General features: G+C 48.3%; 1 protein-coding gene across 4 annotated transcripts in view; it reads left to right on the top strand.

Annotated features, from left to right (window-relative positions):
* Eml1 (EMAP like 1) overlaps positions 1–26,073 on the top strand; it is a 157,937-nt gene that overhangs the window by 27,117 nt on the left and 104,747 nt on the right. Inside the window, exons 1-2 of one of the 4 annotated variants that reach the window (XM_057782215.1) lie at positions 10,649–10,751; positions 10,911–10,993. The exons of 1 other annotated variant lie outside the window; for it this stretch is intronic. Coding sequence is in view for 2 of the 3 variants with exons in the window: in XM_057782212.1 (XP_057638195.1) it covers positions 23,383–23,449 (67 nt within the window). In the remaining variant the exon portion in view is untranslated. Of the gene's footprint in view, positions 1–10,648; positions 10,752–10,910; positions 10,994–23,108; positions 23,450–26,073 lie in introns of those variants that run through there. 2 more of the 4 variants (XM_057782212.1, XM_057782214.1) reach the window with 2 other exon arrangements.

The raw sequence follows: 26,073 nt of genomic DNA, 5'->3' as shown, positions 1-26,073 counted from the left end.
CTTGTTTTATATTCTTGAGACTCACTGTGTAGTCCTGGCTATCCTTGAACTCTCTGTGTAGACCAGGCTGGCTTCAAACTCATAGACTTCTGCCTGCCTCTGCCTCTCAAGTGCTAGGTTTAAAGGCGTGCACCACCACTCCTGGCAAGCCTTTTTTTTTTTTTATGACTGCTTCTTCTGAGAGCCATATTAATCCATTCTTAGAGAAGAGTCCTCAGTGACCACCCAGCAGACTCTATCTCACCACACTGGTGACATGACCATCTGGGCATGCCCTCAGTCCATATCAAAACCAGAGCAGGAACCAAGGCTGAACCACATCCCTGGGTACAATGTGTGTTTACATATGTATGTAAAGGGATACGTGTGGCAGGGGTAGAGAGATCCATCTAGAAGAATGTGCCGTTGACACACACACACGTTTCCTCAGGCAACCGTAGTCACAGTAGCATGTTCAAGATGATTTATAGCTGGAAACTAGCAAGAAAAGAGAGATCCAGTAGCTTCACATACTGGGACACTGCACCAGGAGGGAGGGAGACGTGGTGACAGGACGGACCCCAGCAGCATGCACAATAGAGTCCCTCAAAGCAGTCTGCAGGAGCAACTGAGGAAGCATCCAGAAGTACTTAGAAGAAGCCGGACCACGTCATACTTTTGCTAACCACGTTCCGTGGCTTAGCTCTGGGGCTGTCCCGAGTGACTCTACCACAGACAGTGTGCCCCTCAGCCTCCTTTTCTCTCTCAGCACTGGTGTAAAAACAGGCCTGTGTGGAGATGGGTGGTCTGTCAGGGCAGGAGAGGAATCTGCCTCATGGTACCGCCACACCCACCTTTGGCATGCAAGGAGAGGACGCTTGGCTGTTGGACTAGGCGCTCCAGATGGTATGAAGGATGCTTTGAGGTAGTGTTTGGATGTCAGGGCCACCATGGTTTCTTGCTAGCTCAATGACAGAAGAGCATCTTGGAGGAGGAGGAGGTGGCGGCCTGTAGTGGGACAAGGAGCCCTAGAAAGGAGGTCAGGGGCGATGGCCAGTCCTCATGGCTGCTGCTTTGCTGTGTGGCATTCTTCCTCTCCCCAGTCCTTCCTGTGTGTCCCTCATGAGCGCTGAGGCAGCTTGGGGTCCCTCCCTGCACACCTTCTGTCTCACCCCTCACTTTCCGACAGTAGCACTGTATCCAGGTTTCTTTCCTCCTTGCAGTGGCCCTGGTGTTTGCAGGCAGGCACCCGCCTCTAGCTCAGAGAGGCCAGGTGACTTGCCCACAGGATTTTAGCTCTGGGACTCTGCCTCCGTCAGATTTCCTTCCTCCGCTCACCATCTAGGCTTGGATGGACCACTTCCCTCAGACAGAGCCCAAGTCCAAGCTCTTGTGCTACAATGCCAGGTGCTGACTCAGAAGACTGTTCACTGTCAACTACAGCCAGGTGCCAACTGTGCTCACCTTGTCCCTTTCCCCAAGGAACATTGGCTGTTCCACTCTGTGACAATGAAAAACATGGCTGCTTTTTTGGACCCCGGGGCCAGATCTTATGTGAGACCCTCAGACCCTTTCTGGTCCAGGCCATGATGTGGCTGTCCACTCTGCCTGCCAGAAAGGCGGGTGCATCTGAGCCTCTGGTTCTGGGAGAGGTGAGACACACCCAGACCTCCTGGCCAGGGCTATATGCTGCCCCATCTCTGGGTGGGGTGCCAGAGCTGGGGCTCTATCCTCCAAGTCCTTTTCTGTCTGATTTCAGTGCATCTGTGTTGCCTCTTGACCCACACTGCCTGGCTGCGAATAGAGCCACTGGGCTGTGTGGTTCTGAGGCCATGAGAAGTGGAATGAATGTTTTGAGGGATACAGTTTCTGCCACCGACAGACTGTGTGGGACCCCCTCTCATGGCACCTGAGAATAGGAAAGTTCTCCAAGGCTGGAAGAGCGAGTCTTATGGAGGGAAGAGGCTGAAGAACAGCATCACCTGGGATCTAGGGTATCAGTTCTACATCAGAAGACCTGATGTAGCAGTTCTTGGTTAGAAGAACTGGTCTCTCGAGGGAAAGCACAAATACTTATTTTTAAAAAAGAGCTGATAAATGTTCATGGTGAAATCAAACCCAAATGACTGTGCACACCGGTCCTGTGCTCAGCCCTGAAGCACGAGTGTGAACATGAAGATGGTGTGAACACAAGGTGTGACCCCAGAGCCCAGCTCCTAGAGCACGAATGTGAACATGAAGGTGTTGTGAACACGAGGTGTGACCCCAGAGCCCAGTCCTAGAGCATGAGTGTGAACATGAAGGTGGTGTGAACACAAGGTGGGACCCCAGAGCCCAGCTCCTGGAGCATGAGTGTGAACATGAAGGTGGTGTTTGCATAAGGTGGAACCCCAGAGCCCAGCTCCTGGAGCATGAGTGTGAACATGCAGGTGGTGTTAGCATAAGGTGGGACCCCAGAGCCCAGTTCCTAGAGCATGAGTGTGAACATGAAGGTGGTGTGAACACAAGGTGAGACCCCAGAGCTCAGCTCCTGGAGCATGAGTGTGAACATGCAGGTGGTGTTAGCATAAGGTGGGACCCCAGAGCCCAGTTCCTAGAGCATGAGTGTGAACATGAAGGTGATGTGAACACAAGGTGAGACGCCAGAGCCCAGCTCCTGGAGCATGAGTGTGAACATGCAGGTAGTGTGAGCATAAGGTAGGACTCCAGAGCCCCGTTCTCGGGAGTGAGGAAAATAAGAGAGCATAGATCAAGAGGGAGGCTGGGCATGGTAGGGCTTGAGGCATGGTAGGGCTCACCTTGCTATGTTGACAAAGAGCTAAGGGAGAGGGATGGGGACACAGTTCCAGTACTCTAGTCTCTCTTCCAGTACAATGAGTTGGTCCAGCAGCCCGAAGCAGAGCTCGAAAGAAAATCTGTCCCACAGGAAGGCAGATAGAGGGGAAGTGACTTCCAGGATGCACTTAAAGTCTAACGTGCCTTGCAGACTTTGGCACTTCTGAATATCCTGAAGAGATGCTGACTTGCTGGCCCTGCTGATCAGCTCCCAGGGCTACCTGCTCCAAGGAGCAGCCTTTGAGCATCAAGGCACCATGTGATATGACATCACTGTCCTGTGGTGCGTGGGGAATTGTGGACAGATGAAGGCCTTGCAGGGTCAGGGTAGGCTTCCTAGAGGGAGCATGCTGAGGGAAGGGAGGGAGATGGTCAGGATATCAGGAAGGAGCAAGCATGACTGGCCACATTAGTCACAGAAAATGCAGGCTGTGCTCTCTGTGGCCAAGGTATTGTGCTTGGAGAATAGAGACTCACCTTGGGCCCAAGACAAGGCATGTCTCCTCTACAGCCCATTCCCAAAGAATAAGATGGAGGCCATGGGGAAAAGTAAGAGAGGGACTGGGGTGGGGTGGGAATATGCTTTGGAGAAATAAGGCTGGCGCACCAGAGAGGGTGACGAATCCAGTGTCCTGTGTCTGTGTCCATCCGGGCTTTTATTGAGATGGGTGTGAAAACCATATTCTTTCCTGAGGCAGAAGCTGGATCACCTGTCCTTTGACCAACCAAGAAAGGAGTAATTAATCATACTTTATGACTGCTAGTTTTGATTTTGCAGTCAGTTCAAGATGGTTCTGAGTGGCCCCAATCTCAGAATGGGTGTTTTAGGTTTAAAGCCAGTTTCTGGCCTCTGCCACTGGGTTGTCTTTAGCATAGTTATAAGCTGCAAGCTGCAATTCTGTTTTTGTTTTTGCTGTTGTTATTGTTGTTGTTTTAAGACAAGGACTTACTATGTAGCTCTGACTGACGTTAAACTCATAGAGATCCTCCAGCCTCAGGCTTCAGAGTGCTGGGTTTAAGGCCTGTATCACCATGCCCATCAAAACTGATACAGTTTTAGAGCAGTGTTGATGACTTCCCGATGAAATGCTACCCCAAAACCACCAAGTGTTTTGATAAAATGTGCCTGATGTTTGCTTGAAAGACGTGTGGTCTGGCTAGAAGTGGTCCAAGCCAATGCATAGAGATGCATAAAGATATAGAGATGCATAAAGATATCAGGACAGGCTCCAAAACCACAGAGAAACCCTGTCTCGAAACCCCCCACCCCAAAAAAAAGATATCAGAATAATGGTATTATTTATTTCTCTGTTGACAATTTCCTTTTCTCACTTTTTTTATGTAGTCAAGGATGCAAGGATGACCTTACCTTCTGGTCCTCCTGTTTGAGGGCTAAGATTACAGATTTAATCCAGTTTAAGTGGTGCCAGGAATCGAACCCAGGGCCTTTTGCAGGGTGGGCAAGCACTCTTCAAACCGAGCTGCATCCTCAGCTCTGACTAGCAGTTTCTTTATGTGGTAAAATACATAGTGGAAGGGACATCTTAACCCCAAGACAAAGTGCACAGTGGTGGCAGAACCGACGTCTTAGCCATCTGTAAGTGCACGGTGGAAATCAGCACTGGGGACTTAGGACAGTTCTGACTGCTGTAGAATAATTCTCACCACTGCGTCCCACAACTCAGTCCGTCTTACAAAGTGTGAGCTCTGCCCCATTAAACCACTATTCTTCTCCCCACCCCACCCCAGCCCCTAGTAATTACTGCTCTACTTTCTGTCCTTGAGACTTGTCTGCCTCTCTCCGCATGCTCAGTGTAGCATCCTCAGGGCTCATTCATCTTGTAGCAAGGGTCGCCATGATCTTCCGAGGCTCAGGAGTGTTTCCCAGATGGATGTCTATTCTTTGGTAGATACTTGGGCTGTTTCCGTCTTTGGCTACTGTGGATAGAATTACCATGAACACGAGTGGGAAAGCTCTATTTGCATTCCTGTTTCTAGTTCTTTGATGTATATCTAAAAGTGGACTTGCTGGTTCATGTTAGAATTTTATTTTATTTTTTATTATTTTGAGGAACTCAATAGATAACTTTAAAAAAAAATCACACTTAGATCAGCTAGAAGTTTTGTGGGGAGGCTTTGCCAACCACAGCTTAGGCTCAGCGTTCCATCCCAACAACCCCAGCACTCAACCCCCAAATCAGGCTTCAAGTCTTCACCATTGAAATTCTGCTGGACAACATTAAATGTCTACCCGGCTCAACATCAATACTTTGTTTCACTTGGCAAGGAGCAATGTTTAAAATTTAATGAAGCCAGCAGATTTCCATAACTCTGGGTTGCCAAGCAGCAATCACGCTAATAAATGGCCATTGCTTTTCTTGTAAGAAGTGTTTGCACGGAGCAAGCGGGTCAGCCACTAATGCAACGAGGCTGGCACTGGCTCCTCCAGGAAGCGGAGGGCAATCCATCATCGCAGGGGTTTACTTTGAAAAGGCAGCGTGTCCACTGGGAGTCCCCGCTTTCCAGAGGTCTCTCTCCCTGCTTCTGCTGATTCATATTCCCATAATTCCTCCACTGCATAATATTTTCCCATCGCCATGGTGACCGTGTGAGAAGAAGGCCTGGGGAGAAACTTTAGGGTTTACTTCATATGTCCACAGCCAAGCTTGGACTTCCGTGGAAAGTGGGCTTTGAAGATAGATCGCAAGGAGGAGAGGCTCTGTGGTGGATCTCGCTTCCGCTGAGAGGGGCAGCGAGGCCGGACTCATGGGTGGGAGCCGGGCTGGGTTCCAGCACTTTCTAGTCGCTGTTGTTGGGGACACATCCTCTCTAAGCTCAGCTTCTTTCTCTGTAAACCGGATGGAATGTCTGCAAGTTACAAAATCCTTCTCAGAATGACACAAAATCCCTTGTTCTTTGTCAAAGTGACGGTAAAGGGGGCTTGGTCTTGCTTTACTGCTGTTTTCTGTCTTCCTTGTGGCCTCCCTCTGCTCATTCGCACACACGCACACACACACACCGATGACATCCTATGTGACACAAGCGACACTTTATGTTTATTCTGAGGTTTCTACTTGGCCACACACATGACTACAGACAGAAGCTAAAGAAATGCTTGGGTTTGAATTTGGGTCCAAGAAATGCTTGCTGAGTCCATTCTGTACCAGGCTCGGGTAGGGGACAGACATCTAAACTGCATCTGGACGGGGAGCTGAGTCATCCTGATTTAAAGGTCCACATTTGGATTCCCACTGGCTTTGCACTGGGTAAGGGTAGTGCCAGTTACCCCCACACTGTAGGTGTGCATTGAGTGTGAGGTCCATTCTAACATTGACCAAGGCTTGTCTGAGTGGTGAGGAAGTTTGGTCATCACAGAGCCTTGTGCTAAAGGAAACCTTCACATGGACACGTGGTTTCCAGACTGGACTGAGCGGCAGTAAGAATCCTTCTTTGTAGTGAGTGGGGGAGAGCTCACAGGCTGGAAGAGTCTGGCAGAGAGGTGGTGTCTGGGTAGGGCTGATGCAGGACTGTGGATTTGATTGGACTGCCCTAGAAGAAGAGACTTCAAAATTGTAGGGAAGAATTTGGGCTAACCCCAGCTACAACCAGCTTTGCCCAGAGCATTAAACTGGGAACACTGAATTTATTTATTTACTTATTCAAATGTACCTGCATGTTTGTTCTCACATGACAATCTTGGGTGCCATTCGTAAGTCATTGCCCACGTTTTTGTTGTTCTGTTTTGTTTTGAGACAGGGCATTCCATTGGTCTGGAACTCAGCAAGTTGGTTAGACTAGTCGGCTAGCAAGCCTCAGGGATCCACCTACCTGGCTCTGCCTTCCCCAGCAGCGGGATTGCAAGCACAAACCACTACACATGATTTCTCGTGGTCTTTGCAAGCGTTCTGGGGAACCAGAGTCAGGTCTAAGCAATTTAAAGTCCTCTCATTTAAATGTAAAGAAAAATCTCTCTGAAGCTGAATCTCCCAGGGAAGCCAGCTAGGGAACAGGATGGGGGTGGAGCAGCACAAGGATTTATGCCATCTTGCCCACTTCTCCCTCTGTGTAGAAGTGTTCAGGTGCTTAGCATCTTGATCTGGACTCTGCCCCCCCCCCCCCCCCCCGTGCACGTTTCCCACAAACCCCTGTTGCCTCCTCTATTGTTCTCAGACCTTCCCGCCTCTCCATCTTCACGCAGTTAGCTCTATCTGTCCAGTTCCACAGCACCTAGACTTTCTGTTCCCCTCTCCCTTTCTCCCCTCATCCTCTCCCCCTTCCCCTCCTCTTTTGTCTCCTTCCCCTCCCTTCTTTGAGTACCTTTTAAACTCATCTCTCTTCCAATCTGCTGGCTTTTTCTGTCGTTTCCACGGATGCAGAGTCTGTCCAGTGGCTCCTTTGATTTCTGACACCGTCCACTTGTACCATGCTCATTAGATTCTGTGTAGGACTTCAAACCAGTGACTCTCAGTGTTTCCAGAGTTACACAACAATTGTCAATACTTAACCCCAAAACCTTTCATTCACCCCAAACAGAAAACCACTCTCCTGATCAATCACTTTCTACTTCTGGTAACAATGGTCTATTTCATTATTTCATGTCTGTAGATTTATAGATTTGCCTGTTCTTTTTGTTGGGGGTGGATTTGCTTGTTCTTCACAGGTCTGTGTATTCTCAGTTTGTCATCATGGAGAAGGCATGGTGACTGAGGTTCAACTCATGGTCCTAAGGTCTACTGCATCTCAGAGGATCAGGAGACCTAAGCCTTCTAACCCTCAAGGCCTACCCTCATGGCCTTGCATCTGCTAGTAAGCCCCGTGTCCAGAAGGTTCCACAGTCTCTCAAAGGAGCTCTAGGGACTAAGTGTTCACACTCATGGAGAATGAAGAACATTTCACATTCAAACTATGCTATTTCCCAAAAAGGAATCATAAGCTATGATGTGTTTTGTGTCTGCCTTCTCTTATTTAACGTAATGTCTCAACTTCGTCCATATTGTGGCTTCTATTAGTATTGCATTTATATGTGTGCATATAATACACTTGTTTATCCATTCAACAGACGGTAGGCATTTGGATTTTTTTCTACCTTTGGGTTATTGTGAACAATGCCAGAGATCAGTTCACTTTTATATTTTAGACTTCTTGACTGAGACGTGTTATCTTTATATTGATTGGATCATGTTTTCTTTATCTTACTGAGAACATTTGTTAGAAGAGTTGCTTTAAAATGTTTGTCAAATATCTCCAGTATCTGGTTCATTTTAGGATTAACATGTGCTGTCTGGGTTCTACCTTAAAACTGAGGTCCATCTTCCTGCAGAAAGAGGCACAAAGAAGGGGAAGTGGGAGGAAGAGAAGGAGGGACCGAGATACATGGAGAGCTAGAGGTGGACTGAGAGACAGAAAGTGTGTGTGGGTAGCTGCAGAGGCCAGGAGAAGGTGCTGGAGCCCCTAGCACCAGAGTGACAGGCTATCCTGAGCCCAGGTCCTCTGGAAGAGCAGAAAGTGCTCTTGGCTGCTGAGCCTTCTCTCCAGCCCCAAACGTTGATGCTTTCGTTAGCTGACTTGGTTAGACATAAACCTCAGACTCTGATGCCTGTGGTGGGCGGAATTCTCACCTCGGTTTGGATTTTAGTATGTGTCAGAGTGTGTGTGACTTGGGGATCGGCAGAGGATCTGAGGGGACTCACATAAGACCTGGGGCTCGGCTTCTGTGGCCCAGCCCTCTGTGGCTCGTCTCCCACTCTCTAAGCCTCCTTTTCCTGACTCGGTTGGATGGGTGGACAGCAGCTCACGTCTTAGAATTTTAATCACATTGTGCTACATGTTTGCCTTAAGGCCTCAAAAATGAGAGATTTGCTACATGAGGTTGATCCTCGAAAATTCCTTTCTTCTTTTTTCTTTTTCCTCTCTCTCTCTTTCTCTCTCTCTCTCTCTTAGATGGGCTTTCTGTGTAGAGCCCTGGCTAGCCTTGAACTTGCAGATCGACTTGCCTCTGACTCCTAACTACTGGGATTAAAGACATGTGCCACCACACGCTTCTTGAAAATTTCTTAAAATTAATTTTTTGACAAACACACACACACACACACACGCACACACACTTTGACGATTCTCACAGTCCTGGTACTCCCTTTCACCTCCTCCTGCTCCCACTGAACCCCTTCTTTCTATCAATTTCTCCTCCTACTTTTATGTTGTTATGTTTTGTTTTGGGACTCGGTAGTGAATGACAGAGAAACCCTCGGCTTTGAGGCTTTTATTATAGATATAAGGGAGAGAACAGGCTCTCCTGTAGAGACATCTGGGAGATCCAGAGTGGACATGACCAGCAAACTGAACTGGGCCACATGAAGAGACGGGGGAGGGGGGACGGGTAGAGGGAGAGTAGCACCTGGAACAATGGCCAAGAGACCAAAGGGCCAGAAATGGACCAGAAGATATAGCCAAATGCCTGGGGTCTATAGAGAAAAGCACTGGGGAAAGGACAGTCCAGCCCATGGCTGGAGAGTTCAGGGTAGGGGGCAGGGTGTGCCAACTGCGGTAGTTTGAATGTATTTGGCCTGCATAAGCTCACGGGGAGTACACTATTAGGAGGTGTGGCCTTGTCGAAGGAGGCTGGATGACACACCTTTAATCCAGACCTTGAGACTGGAGGGCGCACCTTTAATCTGGGCCACACTTTCTGTTGGATGCGTGTCACTTAGGAAGGCAGTGCATTCTGATACGTTTCCTGGTTCCACAAATGTCATGTTGTAGCTGGTCCCCTTAGTCTCTGCTAAATTGATTTTATGGGCCATTAGTGGGTCACAACCCGTGGGTGACCCATGGTGCTCTGCAGCTTGACAGACAAGGGGCAGGTGCTCCTAACGAGGCACTCACTGAGCGGAATAAAATGCAGTTTCTCCCCTCCCCACCCATGGCCTGGAGGGCTTTGCATTCTGAGCATACTGGGTGCAGAATGGTCACATGGTGTCCCAGAAAGAGGGTGGCCAACTGTATTACACATCCTCCCCCCAACACCTTCCTCTGGGGCCTACAGTAACCAGAGTCACTCAGGGTTCATCCCTCAATTGAGACAATAATGAAAAGACTTTTGTCATATCCTGACACTCCCCCAGCACTCTCTGCTCTCTCACACACACACACACACACACTCAGGTCAGGGACAAAAGACTTCCAGCTTCTTATTTTGCTATTTAAATATGGATGTACAGTAATGATGCCTGCTACCTGTGGCCATGGTTTCCTAAAAGGAAGGTTATTTTTTTTTAAGTTTTGTTGTATTTATTTAGTGAATGTGTGTGTACACACACTTGCACACATCTGCCGCAGTGCACATGTAGAAGGAGTCAGAGGACAACCCGTGGAAGTTAGTTTTCTCTCGCCGTGTGGGTTCAGGGCCTCAAACTCAGGTTTGTCAGGCTTAGCCGCAAGCTCCTTTACCTGCTGAGCCATCTTGCTGGCCCAAGGAAGTTTATTTTGTCATTTCAACTGCCAGATGAACAACCCCAGAGGAAGGGCAAAGCCCCTACATAAAACATGTTTCCTTTCCTGAAAGACCACATGTCCATGGACAGGTACCAGGAGCTTCCACCGGGCTAGCACCCTGGGGGGGGGGGAGGGGGCTAGGCTGGAAGGACCCAGAAGCTTCCAGAGTCCCTGTATCAGATCCAGGGAGGGAGAACATTGTTCAGGACTAAGCTGCTGGGAGAACAAAGGGGTTCCAGCTTTCCCCAGGGTGATCCTCTGACTGCTGAGATACAGGTCTTACTCCAGCCCTCTGCTCAGTCGAATTCCCAGGCCACAGAGCTCATTTCACTAAGTGCAGCCTGCCCCCTGAGGCAACCCATCTGCCCTACTTACCACCTCCCAGAACACAGGGTCTTGTGGCAGAGAGCAGGAGCCTGGATGGGAAGCAGAGGCGGCTAACTGAGGTGATTGCTTTCCCCCACCCCCACCACAGCCCTTACCCTGTTCCTGGAGCATTCTGGGGGGTCTGCGGGTCCTGTTAGAGCCTGCATAATGGATGGTTACTGCCGGCCAGGAGGGACATGAGATGCACACAGTCTGCTCATCATCTGCCTTGCCTCCAGGCTCCCCTTGGAGGCGGGACAGCCCGGTGGCTCACACAGGGAGGACCAGGCTTGATGTCTTTCTTCTGCTCCGAGGAGGCTGGGTGAGCATCTACCGGTCACTAGCATCTTTCATCTGACTTGCATGGGGCTGGGGCGCTGGGCTGGGCTGGGAGCCTCTGAACCACGCTTGGAGAAGGCAGGAAGATTTGGTCAGGGAAAGAGGTCCTGGCATAGCTCCAGGGGAGCCGGAGTAGAAGGAAGAGCAGAATGTCTCAGCCAAGTGCAGAGGTTGTGGAGTGGGGAACCAGAGGAGAGAAGGTCTGGGGACCTTCTCCAGGTCTCAGAATGACTCTTGTCACAGAGGCAGGAGGCTGGGTGACTGTAGCCTTCATACCTGTCCAGATGCCTCTCCAAGGCACTCTTGGAACCCAGTGGGACCCAGCCTCGGTTATAGTGTCCTGGTTGGCCATGATGACTGTGTAATAGTCTGTAGTTGGACATTGCCTCGCTTCCCCCGTGTATACCTTTCTTGCTTGCAGTCGGCCTCTCTCCTGAGACTCCTCAGAGCTACCCTGCCGTATACAGCAACTAAAGTATATGCATGGCTGGTACCCCGGGGACCTCAGCTAGCCCTCCACTGCTAGCCTTAGTGGAGGGGGGGTTGCTGCACACCTTTAATGACCCCACTGGGATCCTGTAGAGGATAGGGGCTCAGCTGCACACCCGAGGGACACTTTGCAGCCCTGAGCACTGGTCCTGATTGTATGGAAGGCAAACAAGGGTGGTGTTGACCGGGCTCATGAATGTTTTGCTAGTCAGGGGTGATCTTCTTTGTCCACTCAGGGGCCCTCCTCTGTAGGGCCAAAACTAAAGATAGGAAAGAAGGGGGAGGGGAAGCTTGCATCCTCTTGGAAATGAGTTGCGATTTTAATTGCAAATCTTACAAACCCCACCGACAGCTTGACTTTAAGGGAAAAGATGAGCTAAATTTAAGCTAGCCAGTTACAGAGCCAAAATGTAGTTTACTAATTAGCTTAAAATGGAAACCAGTCCAGTGATCATAAAGAGACTTTTCTGGTTAAAAGAACACACACACACACACACACACACACTCACACACACTCACACACGCACAGCATAAAACCCCCATGCTCTCCTTTTATCCGTGATCCACTGAGAACCATTCTGTATCCAGGAATTCAGCTTCAGCGGGCGGGCACACTGCCCTAGAGGTGAGGACAGAGTGGCCGTCTTCATCAGGTACACCCTAGGCATGATGGTATGATCCACCTCAGGCCAATCTCTAACTCCTCAGCATCCAGAGCGGTCTAGTCACTGTTCTTAGGGAGCACAGAGCCTAAAGCAAGGTCCCAGGGACTATCATGTACAGTACATGGGGGTTGGGGAGTTCAGAGGAGGCGGAGTATGTGTGGAGGGGCAGATAGAGGGCCTTTTGGGGGTAAGTAGCATTTGAGATGAGCCTTGAGAGATGAGAAACTAAGGGACAGAGGTGGGGTGGGGGCATAAGTTCAGCTGTGAGGTAGGCCACGAGAGCAGGTACAGAGAACATCACATGGCCCATTTTCAGGCAGGTTGGTGACACACAAGAGGTATAAGTACCAGGTCGCCAACAAGGTTGGCCTAGCCCCACTGCTGGGAGCTTACGAGCCCAGACCCTCTTCACCTGACTGAGGAGGGACTAGGTTGGAGCTGAACTGTGACAAGCCAGCTTCCGATGAGGAAGCTGCATTCTTACCTCTGGGCTATGTTCTTAGGATAATTAAATATAATATTAGAGACAGGGAGCCTAATGCATGCGTGTAACTCCTTGGTCTCTTTTTATCACCTATGAAATAGGTACTGGGATGGCTATAAGGATTACGAATAAAATGCTTTGCAGGCTCACTCAGGACACAGAAGAATGTGAATAGTCATGACACAAAGACCAGCATTTGGGAGAAAGAACACTCCCATAGCATGCCTCCATGCCATAGTTTGTGTGTATGCTCTTCCAAAGGAAGCAGATGGTCTTTCCAAACTCTGCCTCTCTTTTGAGAATAATTTTTTCCCTGCTGCTTTAAAATGGTACAATAAAATGTCCTACTATCCAAAATAAAGTCTTAGCAGGTGACATAACTTGTCCCATACATAAGTGGGGCACCTGTGTCTGTGGGTTCCGTGCCTGCAGGTTCAGTCAACCACCTATTGGGAAAAAAAAATACATAAAAAAGATCCATGTCTTTTTGTCGTATTGGGACCTCTAAATAGTACAGTGCCACAGCTATTTATGTAGCACTGACCTTGGTAGAAGCGATAGAGCATCACCTGGATGTGATGTAAGCACGGGGCTGGGGTGGGAAGCAGGGGTACGGCACTTGCCTGGTGTGCTGGGCTCAAACCAGGTGGATGTGCGCGGGTTCTGGGAAACTCTGTGGCTTTCTATTCGGGGTTCTCGAGCATGCGTGGGCTTCGGTGTTGGCAGGGGGTCCTGTGAATGTCTCCTGCACATAAGCAAGGGGTAACTGTGTACAGATAGTGTACATACTGTATACCATTAACACCTTTACACATGGAAGGAGAGAAACGGTTATGCCTGCCCTACGTGAAGGAAGAGCTAAAGCCTGTGAAATTCATTGGCGTGGAGTCACATGCTGCGTGTGAGCTCACTGTCATCACATCTGTTGGTCCAGTCAATCGAAATTGAGAATCTCACAGACTTTAGAGTTCGGTGCCTCAATGCAAAGGCCCAGAGAGCTGTTACCCGGAAGTTCTTCTTACTCAAGAGAGCGCCTTCCAGTGGAGAATTGATTCTGCTCTCCTGTCCTCATGCTCAGAGGACGGCTCTGTAGACCTCTGGAGGCCAAGTCTGTGAAGGAATCCGCAGACTGAGCAAACACAAATGGAAGCTAGGGAAGGAAGATTCAAAGGCTCCTATGAGGGCAAGGGAGATGATTCAGTCAGCAATGTGCTCGCTATATGAGCATGAGGAGCTGAGTTTGGTTCCCAGCACCCACAGGAAAAGAGCCAGGTGTGGTGCCAAACTTGTAATCCCGGCACTGAACCCAGAAGCCCTCTGGTCAGCCAGCCTGGTTATGTGCTAAATTTCCGGTCAGTAAGAAACCCTGTCTCAAAACAAAAACAACAACAGCAAAAAAACAAGGTAGGTGGTACTTGAAGAATGATACCCAAGGTTGACCTCTGACCTCTGTCCATATGTACACACGCAGTATAGCTCTCAAGTCTTAAGTCTAGGCAGCAGTTACCCCCTTCATTTTTCGTGTCCTCCCCATGGGCTCCTGGCCTCCGTGAAGCAAGCTGATGTGCAGGTGAAGCGGTGCCCACCTACCTTGCAATGCCTGTGTGCTGCCTTCTGACCACCCTGGCTGCCTGTTAGCATCCTGTTGACACGCTGCTTCTTATCCCATCTGGTCCTTCTGAGGATTCTGTTCATCTTCCCTGGTTTGAACTCTGTGGATCCCTTTGCGTCCTCACTCTGGACAGCTCCCCTCAAGATGAGCAGGCCCTGTGGGGTCTTGGTGGGAAGTCCCAAGCTACTCCATAAGTGGGTCTTTTTCTTTACGTTCTTGATAAACTTCCAGACTTCTAGTAACTTCACTGTATTTTTCAAGACTGCTGCTTAGAGGCAGCTTCAGATGGCATTTTAAATATGTACACATGATGTCAGTAATGTCTTCCAGAGCACAAAATGTGTAGATTCTAAGCCTTCCCACATCAGCTGGAATGACCATACACTTTATCACCCCCACTAGAACACTTTAGCAAGTCAAAGGGAGACAGCTGGACCTTTGCCAGGACACAGGCAGGACCCTGGCGATCCCAGGCCCCCTGTGATGAGCGTGGTTTTAATATTAGCTGATCGTCTCAGTGGTCAGCCTGTAGCCTGCCAAGAGCTGCTGTGGAGCCTGCAGGCAACATGATAGAGCAGACAAATGAATGTCCCCAAGATGAAATCGTCCTGTTGAGATGTTGTGAGCTGAAATTCATGTATAGTGCCCTGCCCTGTGGTGCCTGTATTATTGTGTGTGGGAGATTTAGATGTTTACAGCTCTGGGGCTTCTCACAGTGATGGACATTTTTTTTAAAAAAATAGAAGACGAACTACAAGCCAGGAGGGATGGCTCAGCAGTTAAAAGTGAATACTGCTCTTGCAGAGAACCCCAGTTCATTTCCCAGCACCCACGTCTACCCGTAACTCCAGCTTCAGGGTACACATCACCCTCGTTTGTCTTGTACGGGCACCTGCACTCATGGGCACAAGCCCATATACAGACATCTACACATACTTGAAAATAAAAATAAATCTTAAAAAAAGAGAAAAATCAACCGCAAATTGCTTTTAATTTTCCACTTGACTACAGATATTTCAGACCACGCAAGTTCATGTGATGGATGCAAATCGTTAAGAACTACAAATGCAACATTATCTGTGGAAATATGACAGGTCAGCACTTTTGTAATAGGGCTGTGAGGTTAAGATGGTGGCAGGAAAGACTCCGTGTCCTGGTTGGTGCCTCACAGACCCCTGACCCTGATCCTGAGATTTATAGGAATGCAGAAGTCACCTTCAAGAGATGAGCTGCCGGGGAATAAAGACCCAGGACTCTCGAACTTGGGACCTGCATATTTAGGACTTGGCTCTCTGGGTTTCTTTTTTCTCTACTAGGGATGAAAATCCCAAAGAGAAGGGAGAGAAGAAATGCCCTCCATGAGAGCCCATGAGAGGAGAGAGCCATGGTGGGTCGCTCAGTTACCACAAACACTGTCTCTGGATTTTGACAAACCGTGTTTAATTTTGCCAGATGGAATTACAGAAAGCTGGAAGGGGAGAAAAGTCGTCCTTTCCCAAAAAAGGAGGAAAAGTGGTGTTCTGGAAAATACAAACGATACGTTTCATATTAATATTGGTTCTGAGAAAAGCTCTCAATAGAACTTTGAAGAGCTAGCGTGGAAATGCTTGGCAGGAAAGGCTGCCATTAAGAGCCAGATCCGCCCATTCACGGTCTTACCAGACTAGCCTGGCAGGGCCAGAGAGACTTTTCTTGACATCCCATGGGCAGTATGAAGACGACTACCCTGGCTGAGGGGACAGTTAGGGTGACGTCATCTTTCTTTGGACAAACCTATCAGAGTATTGATAAATAGATCAGCAGAGGTGCCTGAGGGTCCTCCCCAGTACTCTGCCCAGAGCTCTCCCTTCCCCCGCCTGATCTGCTAATGTGCTCATGGGTGACAAGGATGACAGAGACGCTGGAGATTTCTCTCTCTCGGGAGTCACTGCAGTCACAGAGCTGGTGGGCTAGATGCCAGATTTCAGAGTTGAGATTTTAGTTGGCTAAAATGATGGATGGAAACCAATAAAATGACATTTAGCGGGAATAAAGATAAATCCTGTCTGTAGACAAAAACAAAACCAATTAGCTCAGCACAAGATGGAGGAAATCTGATGTCAGTTCATTTGAAAGAATGATAGGATTATGATTGACCATGGCTTACTGTGAGCCAGTATTTAAACCCTGGCTACTCAAATAGTAATAATAAAAAGTAATAAAAATGATACTAAATAAAAATTAACATGAATCTCATTCACAGCAGTATGGTCATAATATCCTGGTTACTAAAGGGTGGGGCCATCCTGCTAGAGTCCTGTGAGGATATCATGTGCTAGGGATGGGCCTCTATGCAGATGAGGAGTCTAGAAACCATGGCCATGCTGTGTGTCTAGGTGTGCAACTGGAGAAAGGTATCCTGGAGAGATGCAGCCTCCCTTCTGGCGTTTGAAAGTCTAATGTGTGTGATGGGAAACTGTCTTTTATCTAGAGGAGTCATTCATTCCTTCACGCATCAGTTTCTACAGATGGCCTGTTTTCTTCGACATTGTGTTCTGATGAAGCCTTAGAAGCATATACTCCAAGAGATGGGCACATGCTTGGTTCCCACAAGTCAAGAGCCGCTGTCATCAGGGAATCATAGGCGATTGCAGGAGATGGGTTTAAATGTGCATTCGGATTCCCACCAAGGCCTGGCTGATGGGGCGGTCTTGTTGCTGATGGAAAAGCAATAAGAGACGGGGACTAAGGACAGGGAGGACTCGCCGGCAAGATCGAAGTGCTCAAGTGGATGGCATGACTGAAAGCTGTGAACAGGAGCTTGCAGCTGGCATGGTGTGGCAGGGTGTGCTAGAGGCCAACACCAGCCTTGGTGGCAGGAACATAAGGTCTATGCCGAGATGTCCCCACAGAATGAAATGTCATGGGTTAACTCTTGTTGGTTCAGTTAGTCCCTGACTAACGCAGTAATGGAGCTGACAGGGAATATGATTGCACAGGGTATTACTGTGATATCTCTGAACAGATGGATGCTTCAGGCATGATGCAGAAAGACTGAATGAACTAGACCAAAAGGATCGATGAAGGATGTTTGGGTAAGGATGTAAAAAAAGTAAATTCATATATTTAATCACTGGGACTCTTCAGCTTTGAGAGGGGCTGTGTCCGTGTGTCAGGGATGCCGTAAAATGGACAATTACATTGTCAGACAGTCAGGAAGCCTCAACTTAATGTTGCTTATTGATGCTAAGAATCTCTCTGCTTCTCACTTTATAGAACATTTATTATGTGTGGGCATACTATATATTTACTTACAGTGTATCCCCTGTACATTGTATACCATTTTTTTAATATTTATTTATTTATTTATTTATTTATTTATTTATTTATTATGCATACAATATTCTGTCTGTGTGCATGTCTGCAGGCCAGAAGAGGGCACTAGACCTCTTTACAGATGGTTGTGAGCCACCATGTGGTTGCCGGGAATTGAACTCAGGACCATTGGAAGAGCAGGCAATGCTCTTAACCACTGAGCCATCTCTCCAGCCCATTGTATACCATTTTTGAGATGGGATTTCACTATGTGACCCAGACTGGCTTCAAATGTGTGCTTGTCCTGTCTTAGCCTCCTAAGTGCTGGGATTATAGCTGTACCCCATCATAGCTGATTTATATTTTATATTTTAATATCAGGAGTGGAAGCTGGAGTCTGCAGCCTAACCAATCCTTGGCTCTGAGATTCTCTGATGAATGTATTTACTGGATAGGATGCCCATAACTAAATATCACACACCAGGTGATTTTAAGGCGGCTCTATCGTCTTGTGATTCTAGAGATTAGAAGGCCAAGGTCAAGGTGTGGACAGGGCTTTTCCTCTGAGGGCTGTGGGAGAAGTTCCCTTTGGATGATAGATGCTGTATTCTGTCTTCATATTCAAATATCTTCTTCCTTCCTTCCTTCCTTCCTTCCTTCCTTCCTTCCTTCCTTCCTTCCTTTCTTCCTTCTTTCCCTCCTTTCCTCCCTTTCTCCCTCCTACCTCAATTAATTTATTTTTGAGAGGGGATGGTATATGTTCTGTGTGCGCATGTGTTAACTGCAAGAAGGCCAGAGGAGGAAATTGATTATCACTGGGCTCCGTCCCCTTGAGGCAGGATTTCTCTGTGAGCCTGAAACTCACAACTAGATTGGTAGCCACCCTGGCCCAGCAATCCTCTTGTCTCTGCCTTCCTCTCTGCTGGGGTTTCAGGCATGCATGGGACTTGTTACTTGTTGCTGGGATCTGAACTCGGGTCCTCACGCTTGTCGTATTACGTCTCCAGGCCTCTAGAACATTTTCATCATCCCGGACTGAAACTGTAGCCCCAATAAACAACAACTGCTTAAATCTCACCTCCCAGAGCTTTTCAATCATTTTTCTCCCACCGACTCTAGGAAGGTCATACCAGTAGAAGGCTACCGTACTTACCCTTGGGACTGGCTTAGTCACTCAGCATAATCTATGCGGTAGCAGGTGCCAGAGTTCTTCTCTTTTAAAGTTGAAATCATATTCCATCCCACGGCTCCCCCACACTTTATCTAGTCCATCAGCAGTGCCTACTTATCCCCACCTTCTGGCTGTTGTACCTAATGAGAGCAAGCACATGGATGTGCAAAACTCTCACCACATCCCTGCTTCTAATTCTTTTAAATATATTCTCAGAAGTGAAATTTCTGTTTCTCTCTCTTCCTCACCCTTCCTTCCTTTCTTCCTTCCTTCTGCCCTCTCTCCCTCCCTCCCTCTCTCCCTTTCTCTCTTTCTTTCTTTTCCTTCTCCTGTCCTTCCTTCCTTCTTCTCTCTCCATTCCTCCCTTCCTTCCTTTTCCTCCCTCCCTCCTCCTTTCTTTCTTTCTTTCTTTCTTTCTTTCTTTCTTTCTTTCTTTCTTTCTTTCTTTCTTTCTTTCTTTCCTTCCTCCCTCCCTCCCTCCCTCCCTCCCTCCCTCCCTCCCTCCCTCCCTCCTTTCTTTCTTTCTTTCTTTCTTTCTTTCTTTCTTTCTTTCTTTCTTTCTTTCTTTCTCCTGTCCTTCCTTCTTTCTTTCTTCTCTCTCCCTTCCTTCTTTCCTTCCTTCCTTCCTTCCTTCCTTTCTCATTCTTTCCTTCCTTCCTTTCTTTTTCTCATTCCTTCCTTTCTCCTCCCTTCTTTCCTCTCTCCCTCCCTCCCTCCCTCCCTCCCTCCCTCCCTCCCTCCCTCTCTCCCTCCCTCCCTTTCTTTTGTGAGCAGGTGACTTGGTATTATGGCCATAGGTGGTTGGAACAACACTGTGTTCTCTGTGCTTCATTCATTCCCAGCCCTAAGTGTGGTGCCTGGCACTGGGCAGATATTTCTGGAGAATGTTGAATGAAACAATAGGCATGCAAAGCCTCACATTTCTGGGTGATTTTTTTTCTTATTGTTTCTCTATGAATAAAGGCTACAAAACACCCATTTTCCTTTCTCTCTCTCTCTCTCTTTATTCACACATTACACAAATGCTGCTATTAATCCCACTGAACACTGTGGTTACATTGTCCTGGAGGATCTACCTCATTAATTACGATGACAACATTTTCTGGGCTCAGGTCACAAATCATCTCAAAGTGACGTGGAATAATAGTCTGTTAAAATGTTTGGGCACAAAAAAATCACACATTATCAATTAAGACTTTAGAGATTTTTCTTGAACACTTTAGATCTTTTAAAAATGCTATCTAGATTATACTTAATTGACTTAAAATGCATATCCTTCTAATTATTCTAAATTTTGCTTTTTTTTTGGCCCAGATTTTACGATTGTGGGAAAACCATGGCTGTTTAATCCCCAAGGTTAAGAGTGTAATGATGTTCTTTACCGCCTCAAAAGCAACTAGCCGAGTTCTGAATGGACTCTCATTTGTAATTTCACTCCAGTGGAAATAATATCCTGTAAGAAAATCTGCTCTGTTTTGCAGCTGAACAGGGCGTGTTTCTCCTTTCTTACTCCAAGTCTCCCCCCTCCGTCATTAGACTTTGGTTGTATCAACCAAATAGTCACAAAGCACCCCAAACCAGGAACATAACTATAGCTAAAAAGAATCATCTTTCATAATTTGCCTGTGATTATCATTTTCTTTTCATGTTTAAACACATCTCAGTTTGTTCTCGTGTGTGAGTGTATGATATGTGCATTTGTATGTGTGTGTTCAGGCATGCACTGGCTATTTTGATATGTGCATTTGTGTGTGTGTGTGTTCAGCCATGCACTGGCTGTGTTGATATGTGTATTTATTTGTATGTGTGTTTAGCCATGCCCTGGCTGTGTTCATATGTGCATATGTGTGTGTGTGGCCAGGCATGCACTGACTGTGTTGATATGTGTATGTGTATGTATGTTCAGTCATACACTGGCTATGTTGATATGTGTATTTATTTGTATGTGTGTTTAGCCATGTACTGGCTGTGTTCATATGTGTATTTGTGTGTATGTTTAGGCATGCACTGGCTGTGTTGATATGTGTATTTGTGTGTATGTTTAGGCATGCACTGGATATGTTGATATGTGCATTTGTGTGTGTGTTCAGGCATGCTGTATTATAGTGTAGGGGTCAGAGGACAACCTTGGGTGTCAGTTCCTGTTTGCACCTTGTTTGAGATGGTTTCTTTTCTGTTGTCTGCCACCATCCATGCTAGGTCAGCTGACCCATGAACTTCCACATATTCCCTGGGTCTGTCTCCATCTTACTGTAGAGATGCTGGGCTTACCAGCGGGAGCTACCATGACTAGTTTTATCTACCCTCTGGGCATCCCAACTCAAGTCTTTCCCCGTGTGTAACAAGTGCCTTATCCACTGAGCCATCCTCCCAGCCCCGCATCTCAGCTCTTTATATCAGCTATCCAATGTCTTAAAGTGTTACTGCAAAGCAGAGAGGAGGGGAGCTTGGGAAGTGAGGAGGAGACCTAAGAGCGAGTGTACACTGGTATTACATCTCATTACATTCTGAAACGCCTTGCCAATGGTACTTGCCGCTTACAGATGCAGGGGACCCACCTGGCTGGCCAGGACAATGAGGACTCTTGACTGGACCTGTTTGCCAACATCTTTGGTCTCGTTTCCTTTCCTACCAAAGTTTGGAACTTGGACGTCCACAGTCTTTACCTGTGGTGTCTAGGAATTCACCTTCCATCCACATTGCCTCTCCACAATGCTGCAGGTCATCTGGAGCCCTCAGCACGTGGGTTTCCCCAGCCCAGGAGTCCTAGAGGTGCCCTATAGAGAACCGAGGACAGCACCAACCTCCAGGAAGCTCTGTGCTGACAGCTTCCTGAGGCCACTTCCTTCTCCGATCTGCCAGTTTCCTGGCTGCTCTTTCAGCATTCCCTTCTCCCTGCCCTGCCGTAGCTCTCTGACCCCCCGTACCTCTCCAATTGTCAGCTCTCTTCTTCAGAAGGTTCAGTCACCATCATTTTGCCAGTGTCTCCCGGTTCTGTCACTACAGCTGCCAGAGTCCTAATGGAGTTTTGCTGTCCTCACTTGACCTCCTTCATCCTTCCGGTCCTGTGTGTCCCACAGTAGTTTCTCTACAGCCCATCCTCCATCCTTCCTCTCGCTGACCAACTGGGCCCTCAGCACGGCAGACACACTGGGCTGTTTTACAGCAGGACCTGACTGGCTGTCCAGGTCACACTCAGCCTCAGCCTTCCAACCCACAAATCCATACATCTGCCTGAAGACTTCCTTCTGTCCCTCCATCTCCAGAGTCTCGCTCATTCTCCCCTTTAGGCGTCTTGTCTGGACCCTTTCTCTTAGCTCAATCTCCTTCCTCACAAGTCTGCAACATGAGCCCCTCATTCATGCCAGGCCAAACCTCCTGGGCTGACGGCAGGCCCTGATCTTTTTTGTACCACTGACCCCATGGCCCTCCTTCACCCACCTTTACAGTTGGAATCAGCAGCATCTGGGGCCCGTCTGTCTCCACCCACCATGTATTTCCCACTAAATAACCTTATTTTCTAAATCTCCTTAGCTAGGACAGGGAACAATCATGGCCTCTCTCTTCTGCCTACATCTTTGGGTACCAGAGTGACAGATCCTATCCTTAGCCTTGCCATCTAATGAGGTGTGTATGTGGGGATACTTCCAGAAAGACAGACTTCAAAGCCCAGGGAGGCCTGTAAAGTTTGCTGATAACTTTCTATTCCATAGTATTAGGTGACTATTGGGTCTAAGGCATGGAAGTCAATACCTTAAACTTCAAAATTTTGCCTCTAGTAGACAGAGCTCACCCTTGGGTCAAGCCTTGCTTTCTCTCCTGCTCTCACTTGTCAGGTGGTAGCATCTTTATTTCTGGCCATGGGCAGTAAAGTTCAGATCACTAACGGTGTGTATAGGCTGGGTATTTTACTGACTCTTGGATCTGTGGTTTTTCTTACAATTTTCTTTTGATGACATCTTGGTCTCTTCCTAATGGTAAGCCCAGATCTCTGAATATGTAAGAAGTTAGTCTATAAAGTGACAGCATCACATGGACTGATCACTGGAAAAGGAAGACCTGGTGGCCTCTTTCTGCATCTTTGGTCCCCTCTGGCCAAGGATTCTCATAGAGTTACAAGCCCTGAGCTAGAGTACACGCAGACGCCCCTTGCAGGACGTGGCCCGGAGGGAGGCGCTCTGCAGTGGCAAGCGTCACCATGGTTGCCCATGTTTGGTGCGGCAGCTGCCTGGGGCACGGGGACAGCGCGTGGGGGACAGAGAGTGGGCAAGAGGGTCCCCGATGTCCCGGGACGGACTGCAAGCGTCCCTCATTTTCTCGCCTTCTCGTCTTTTGTCCCGCACCTCCTAGGAGTCTTCTGGTTGAGGATCCTAGGAGCAAGGACCAGGGAGGGACCAGGGCGGGGACCCAGGCGGGACCCAGGCGCGCCCAGCTCTGCGCCCCGCCCGCCACGTCTCCTCCCGGCCACGCCACCGAGGCCGCCCCCTCGCGGGCAGCGCGGGCGCCGGGTGCTAGTTTTCTGCGGCGGCGGGCCCGGGTTGCCATGGTGACCGGCGGCAGCCACAGCAGGGCCGGCCCCAGCGCCAGCGCCGCGGCGGCTCGGCAGGGCGCAGTGTGTGGGTGAGCGCGGCCGGAGCGGGCGCGGCCCGGCCTCAGCATGGAGGACGGCTTCTCCAGCTATAGCAGCCTGTACGACACGTCCTCGCTGCTGCAGTTCTGCAACGGTGAGCGCGGGCGGGTAGACGAGGGCACGGGGACCGAGCGGGAGGGCCAGGCCGGGCCGCGGGCGAGGCCGCGCCAAGTAGCCCGGGTTCCCGCCGGCGCATTGTGCTGGGGCCGCGGGCCGCGCCTCTCCCCGGCTGCGGGCTCCCCGATGCCCACCCCCGGGGCTCCCGGTGCGGGCGGATCTGTGGCTCCCGGAGCCCCAGCGGATGCAGCTACAGAAAGCGCGCGCGGGAGCCCGGGAGCCGGGAGGCCCGGGTAACCTCGGCATTGGGGGACGTGTTGCTCTTTCGCTTCCAAACTCACATCTGTTTGGACAGTGCTGGATGCAGAACTCAGCAAACAAATCACTGCCGGAACAAAACCCTTTTAGGATGCACGCAGGGCTGGCTGCAGATGGATCTCCAGAATCCTTCTGGGGCCACTTGGATGGAATCATCATGGTTTAATGTGATCTAGAACCGGGGTGGACCTGACTTTAAAGTGTTATACCTATTTATTTTTATTTTGTTCATGGAGTCATAGATTTTTTTCCCCGTGTGTATGAGAGTGTGTGTGTGGCAGTTTTTGCAGAAAGGAAGCATACATCACTACCAATATGGCATCTTAAAACATATAGAATCAAACATGCTGTAAAGATTTTGTAGTCTCTCCAGCGGGGTTGGCAACGATTTTCACCGCACTCTGCATGCATATTTTATCAAAATATGGTGTGCGATAATTCATGCACAAAAGTTTACCACATTTTTTTTTTTTTTGCATGTTGGGAGCTATTGCTTTTCCAAAAGTTTGTTAAAGGGGGAAATTAAAGGGGGAAATATGGTTTTTAAAGGATTTGGTCAAGCATGGTCAGAATAAATTTTGAATTCTAGACTCTTTAACAACTGCAGTTGTGATTGTCATCTGGGGGGCATTTCTTGTTGGTAACACCTGTTTGCGAACCCGAGCTGTCTCTGAGTGGATAAGAGGAGCTAATGTGTTGACTCAGTCAATATACTGATTTACTTTTTAAAAAATGACTGCATATACTTAGATTTTTTTCAGCTTATAATTCTCACATGGGGCAGATAGACTGCATTTGGTATTCCACTGGCCACTGGGGTACTTTAGAGTATAGACTCATGGGAATGTTTTTGCTCCCGGGTAGGTTGAATAGATTCTTCAATTAGCTCTTTGAATAGTTTCCTTAATTGTCTGATAATCCATCATGTCTGAACAGCTACTTTTGCTGTCCAAGGTAGGTGTAACCTTTAGCATGGTTCTGGTAGAATTCTTACGTTGGCTGTGGAAGGCATGAGGCTCCAAAGAAGTGACACCCAGGCACAAAGCCTTTCCAAGTCCCACATGTGGGCCTGTGATGGGTGGTGTGATCTTGAATATGAAAATGGGGACTGGGATTTTACTGGGGCAGTGCTTTGTGGTGGGGGACCCAGGTTATTTAGTTCTGTCGTGAATTTGGTTTACTTGTGAGTGTTTTGGTCTCTTGCCTTCTGTTGGCTGCCAGCTCAGGGATGCTGGTATGCTATTTGGCTGGTAGTGAGGATGCTGGAAGGTGAACCCAGGTCTTAGATGCTGGAGCGGAGACAACCTGAAGGAAATAGCTTTGAAATCAAACAATCCTGGCACTTTGAACAGCACACACAGTTGTCGATCTGCTTCCCTTAAGAGTTGACTCCACAGTGGCTAATTCTTCTTTGGGTTACCTTAATGACCAAAGTTTAGAACCAAAGAGACTTTGGGGGACAGAAACAGCTGTTATCCAGGGATGTCTTAGGCAACAGATGTGTTGGTGTGAAATTATTCAGTAAGTTTCCGTTAACTGAAAATATAAATGAGTGCCATTCGGTTAATTACTGCGATGATTCAGTTGAAGCAGCAGGTCGCAGAGAAGCCATCTCAAGAAGAACTAAGGAAGCATTTGAGTATTTCCCAACGGCACTGGGAAGAGAGTCCTCTTGCTTTTTTCTTTTTTTTTTTTCTTTTGGATTTTTCGAGACAGGGTTTCTCCGTAGCTTTTGGTTTCTGTCCTGGAACTAGCTCTTGTAGACCAGGCTGGCCTCGAACTCACAGAGTGCTGGGATTAAAGGCGTGCACCACCACCGCCCGGCCCTCTTGCCTTTTAAAGTAGAGATTTGCATCTCCATGGCCCGATCCCAGCAGGATAATACGTGAGCTCACACATTTTCCTATGTCCAGCTCTCTTCATGCTTTCAAGAATGACAGGGACTCAAACATTCTGTGGCTGTACTGTATCAGCCGACGAAGAGGCAACACACACTTACCAACTGGATGGCCATGTGACAAGACACGGCGGAAGATGACACACCAGTGAGAGAAACTCCCCTTAGCAATGAGATTCCTAATCTCCCCTCTCAACTTTGTTCCTGTTCTCCCCTCTACTTGGTTTCTAATGGCTGATAAATAGGAAGTTCTGAAGTGTGTGTGTGTGTGTTTGTGCATGCGTGCACATATGGGTGCAGGTGCATGCATCTGTACATATGTGTGCATCTGTACATATGTGTATGAAGTGTCTGTGTCTCTATCACTTTTGAGATAGGGTCTTTCTTACCGAATCTGGAGCTTGCTGTTTGGGCTAGACTGGCTAGGTGGTGACATCACCCTGCCT

This window comes from Chionomys nivalis, chromosome 10, assembly GCF_950005125.1.
Source record: "Chionomys nivalis chromosome 10, mChiNiv1.1, whole genome shotgun sequence".
NCBI lineage: Eukaryota > Metazoa > Chordata > Mammalia > Rodentia > Cricetidae > Chionomys > Chionomys nivalis.
The sequence above is the reverse complement of the archived record's forward strand: the minus strand, read 5'-3'. Positions and strand labels throughout refer to the sequence as shown.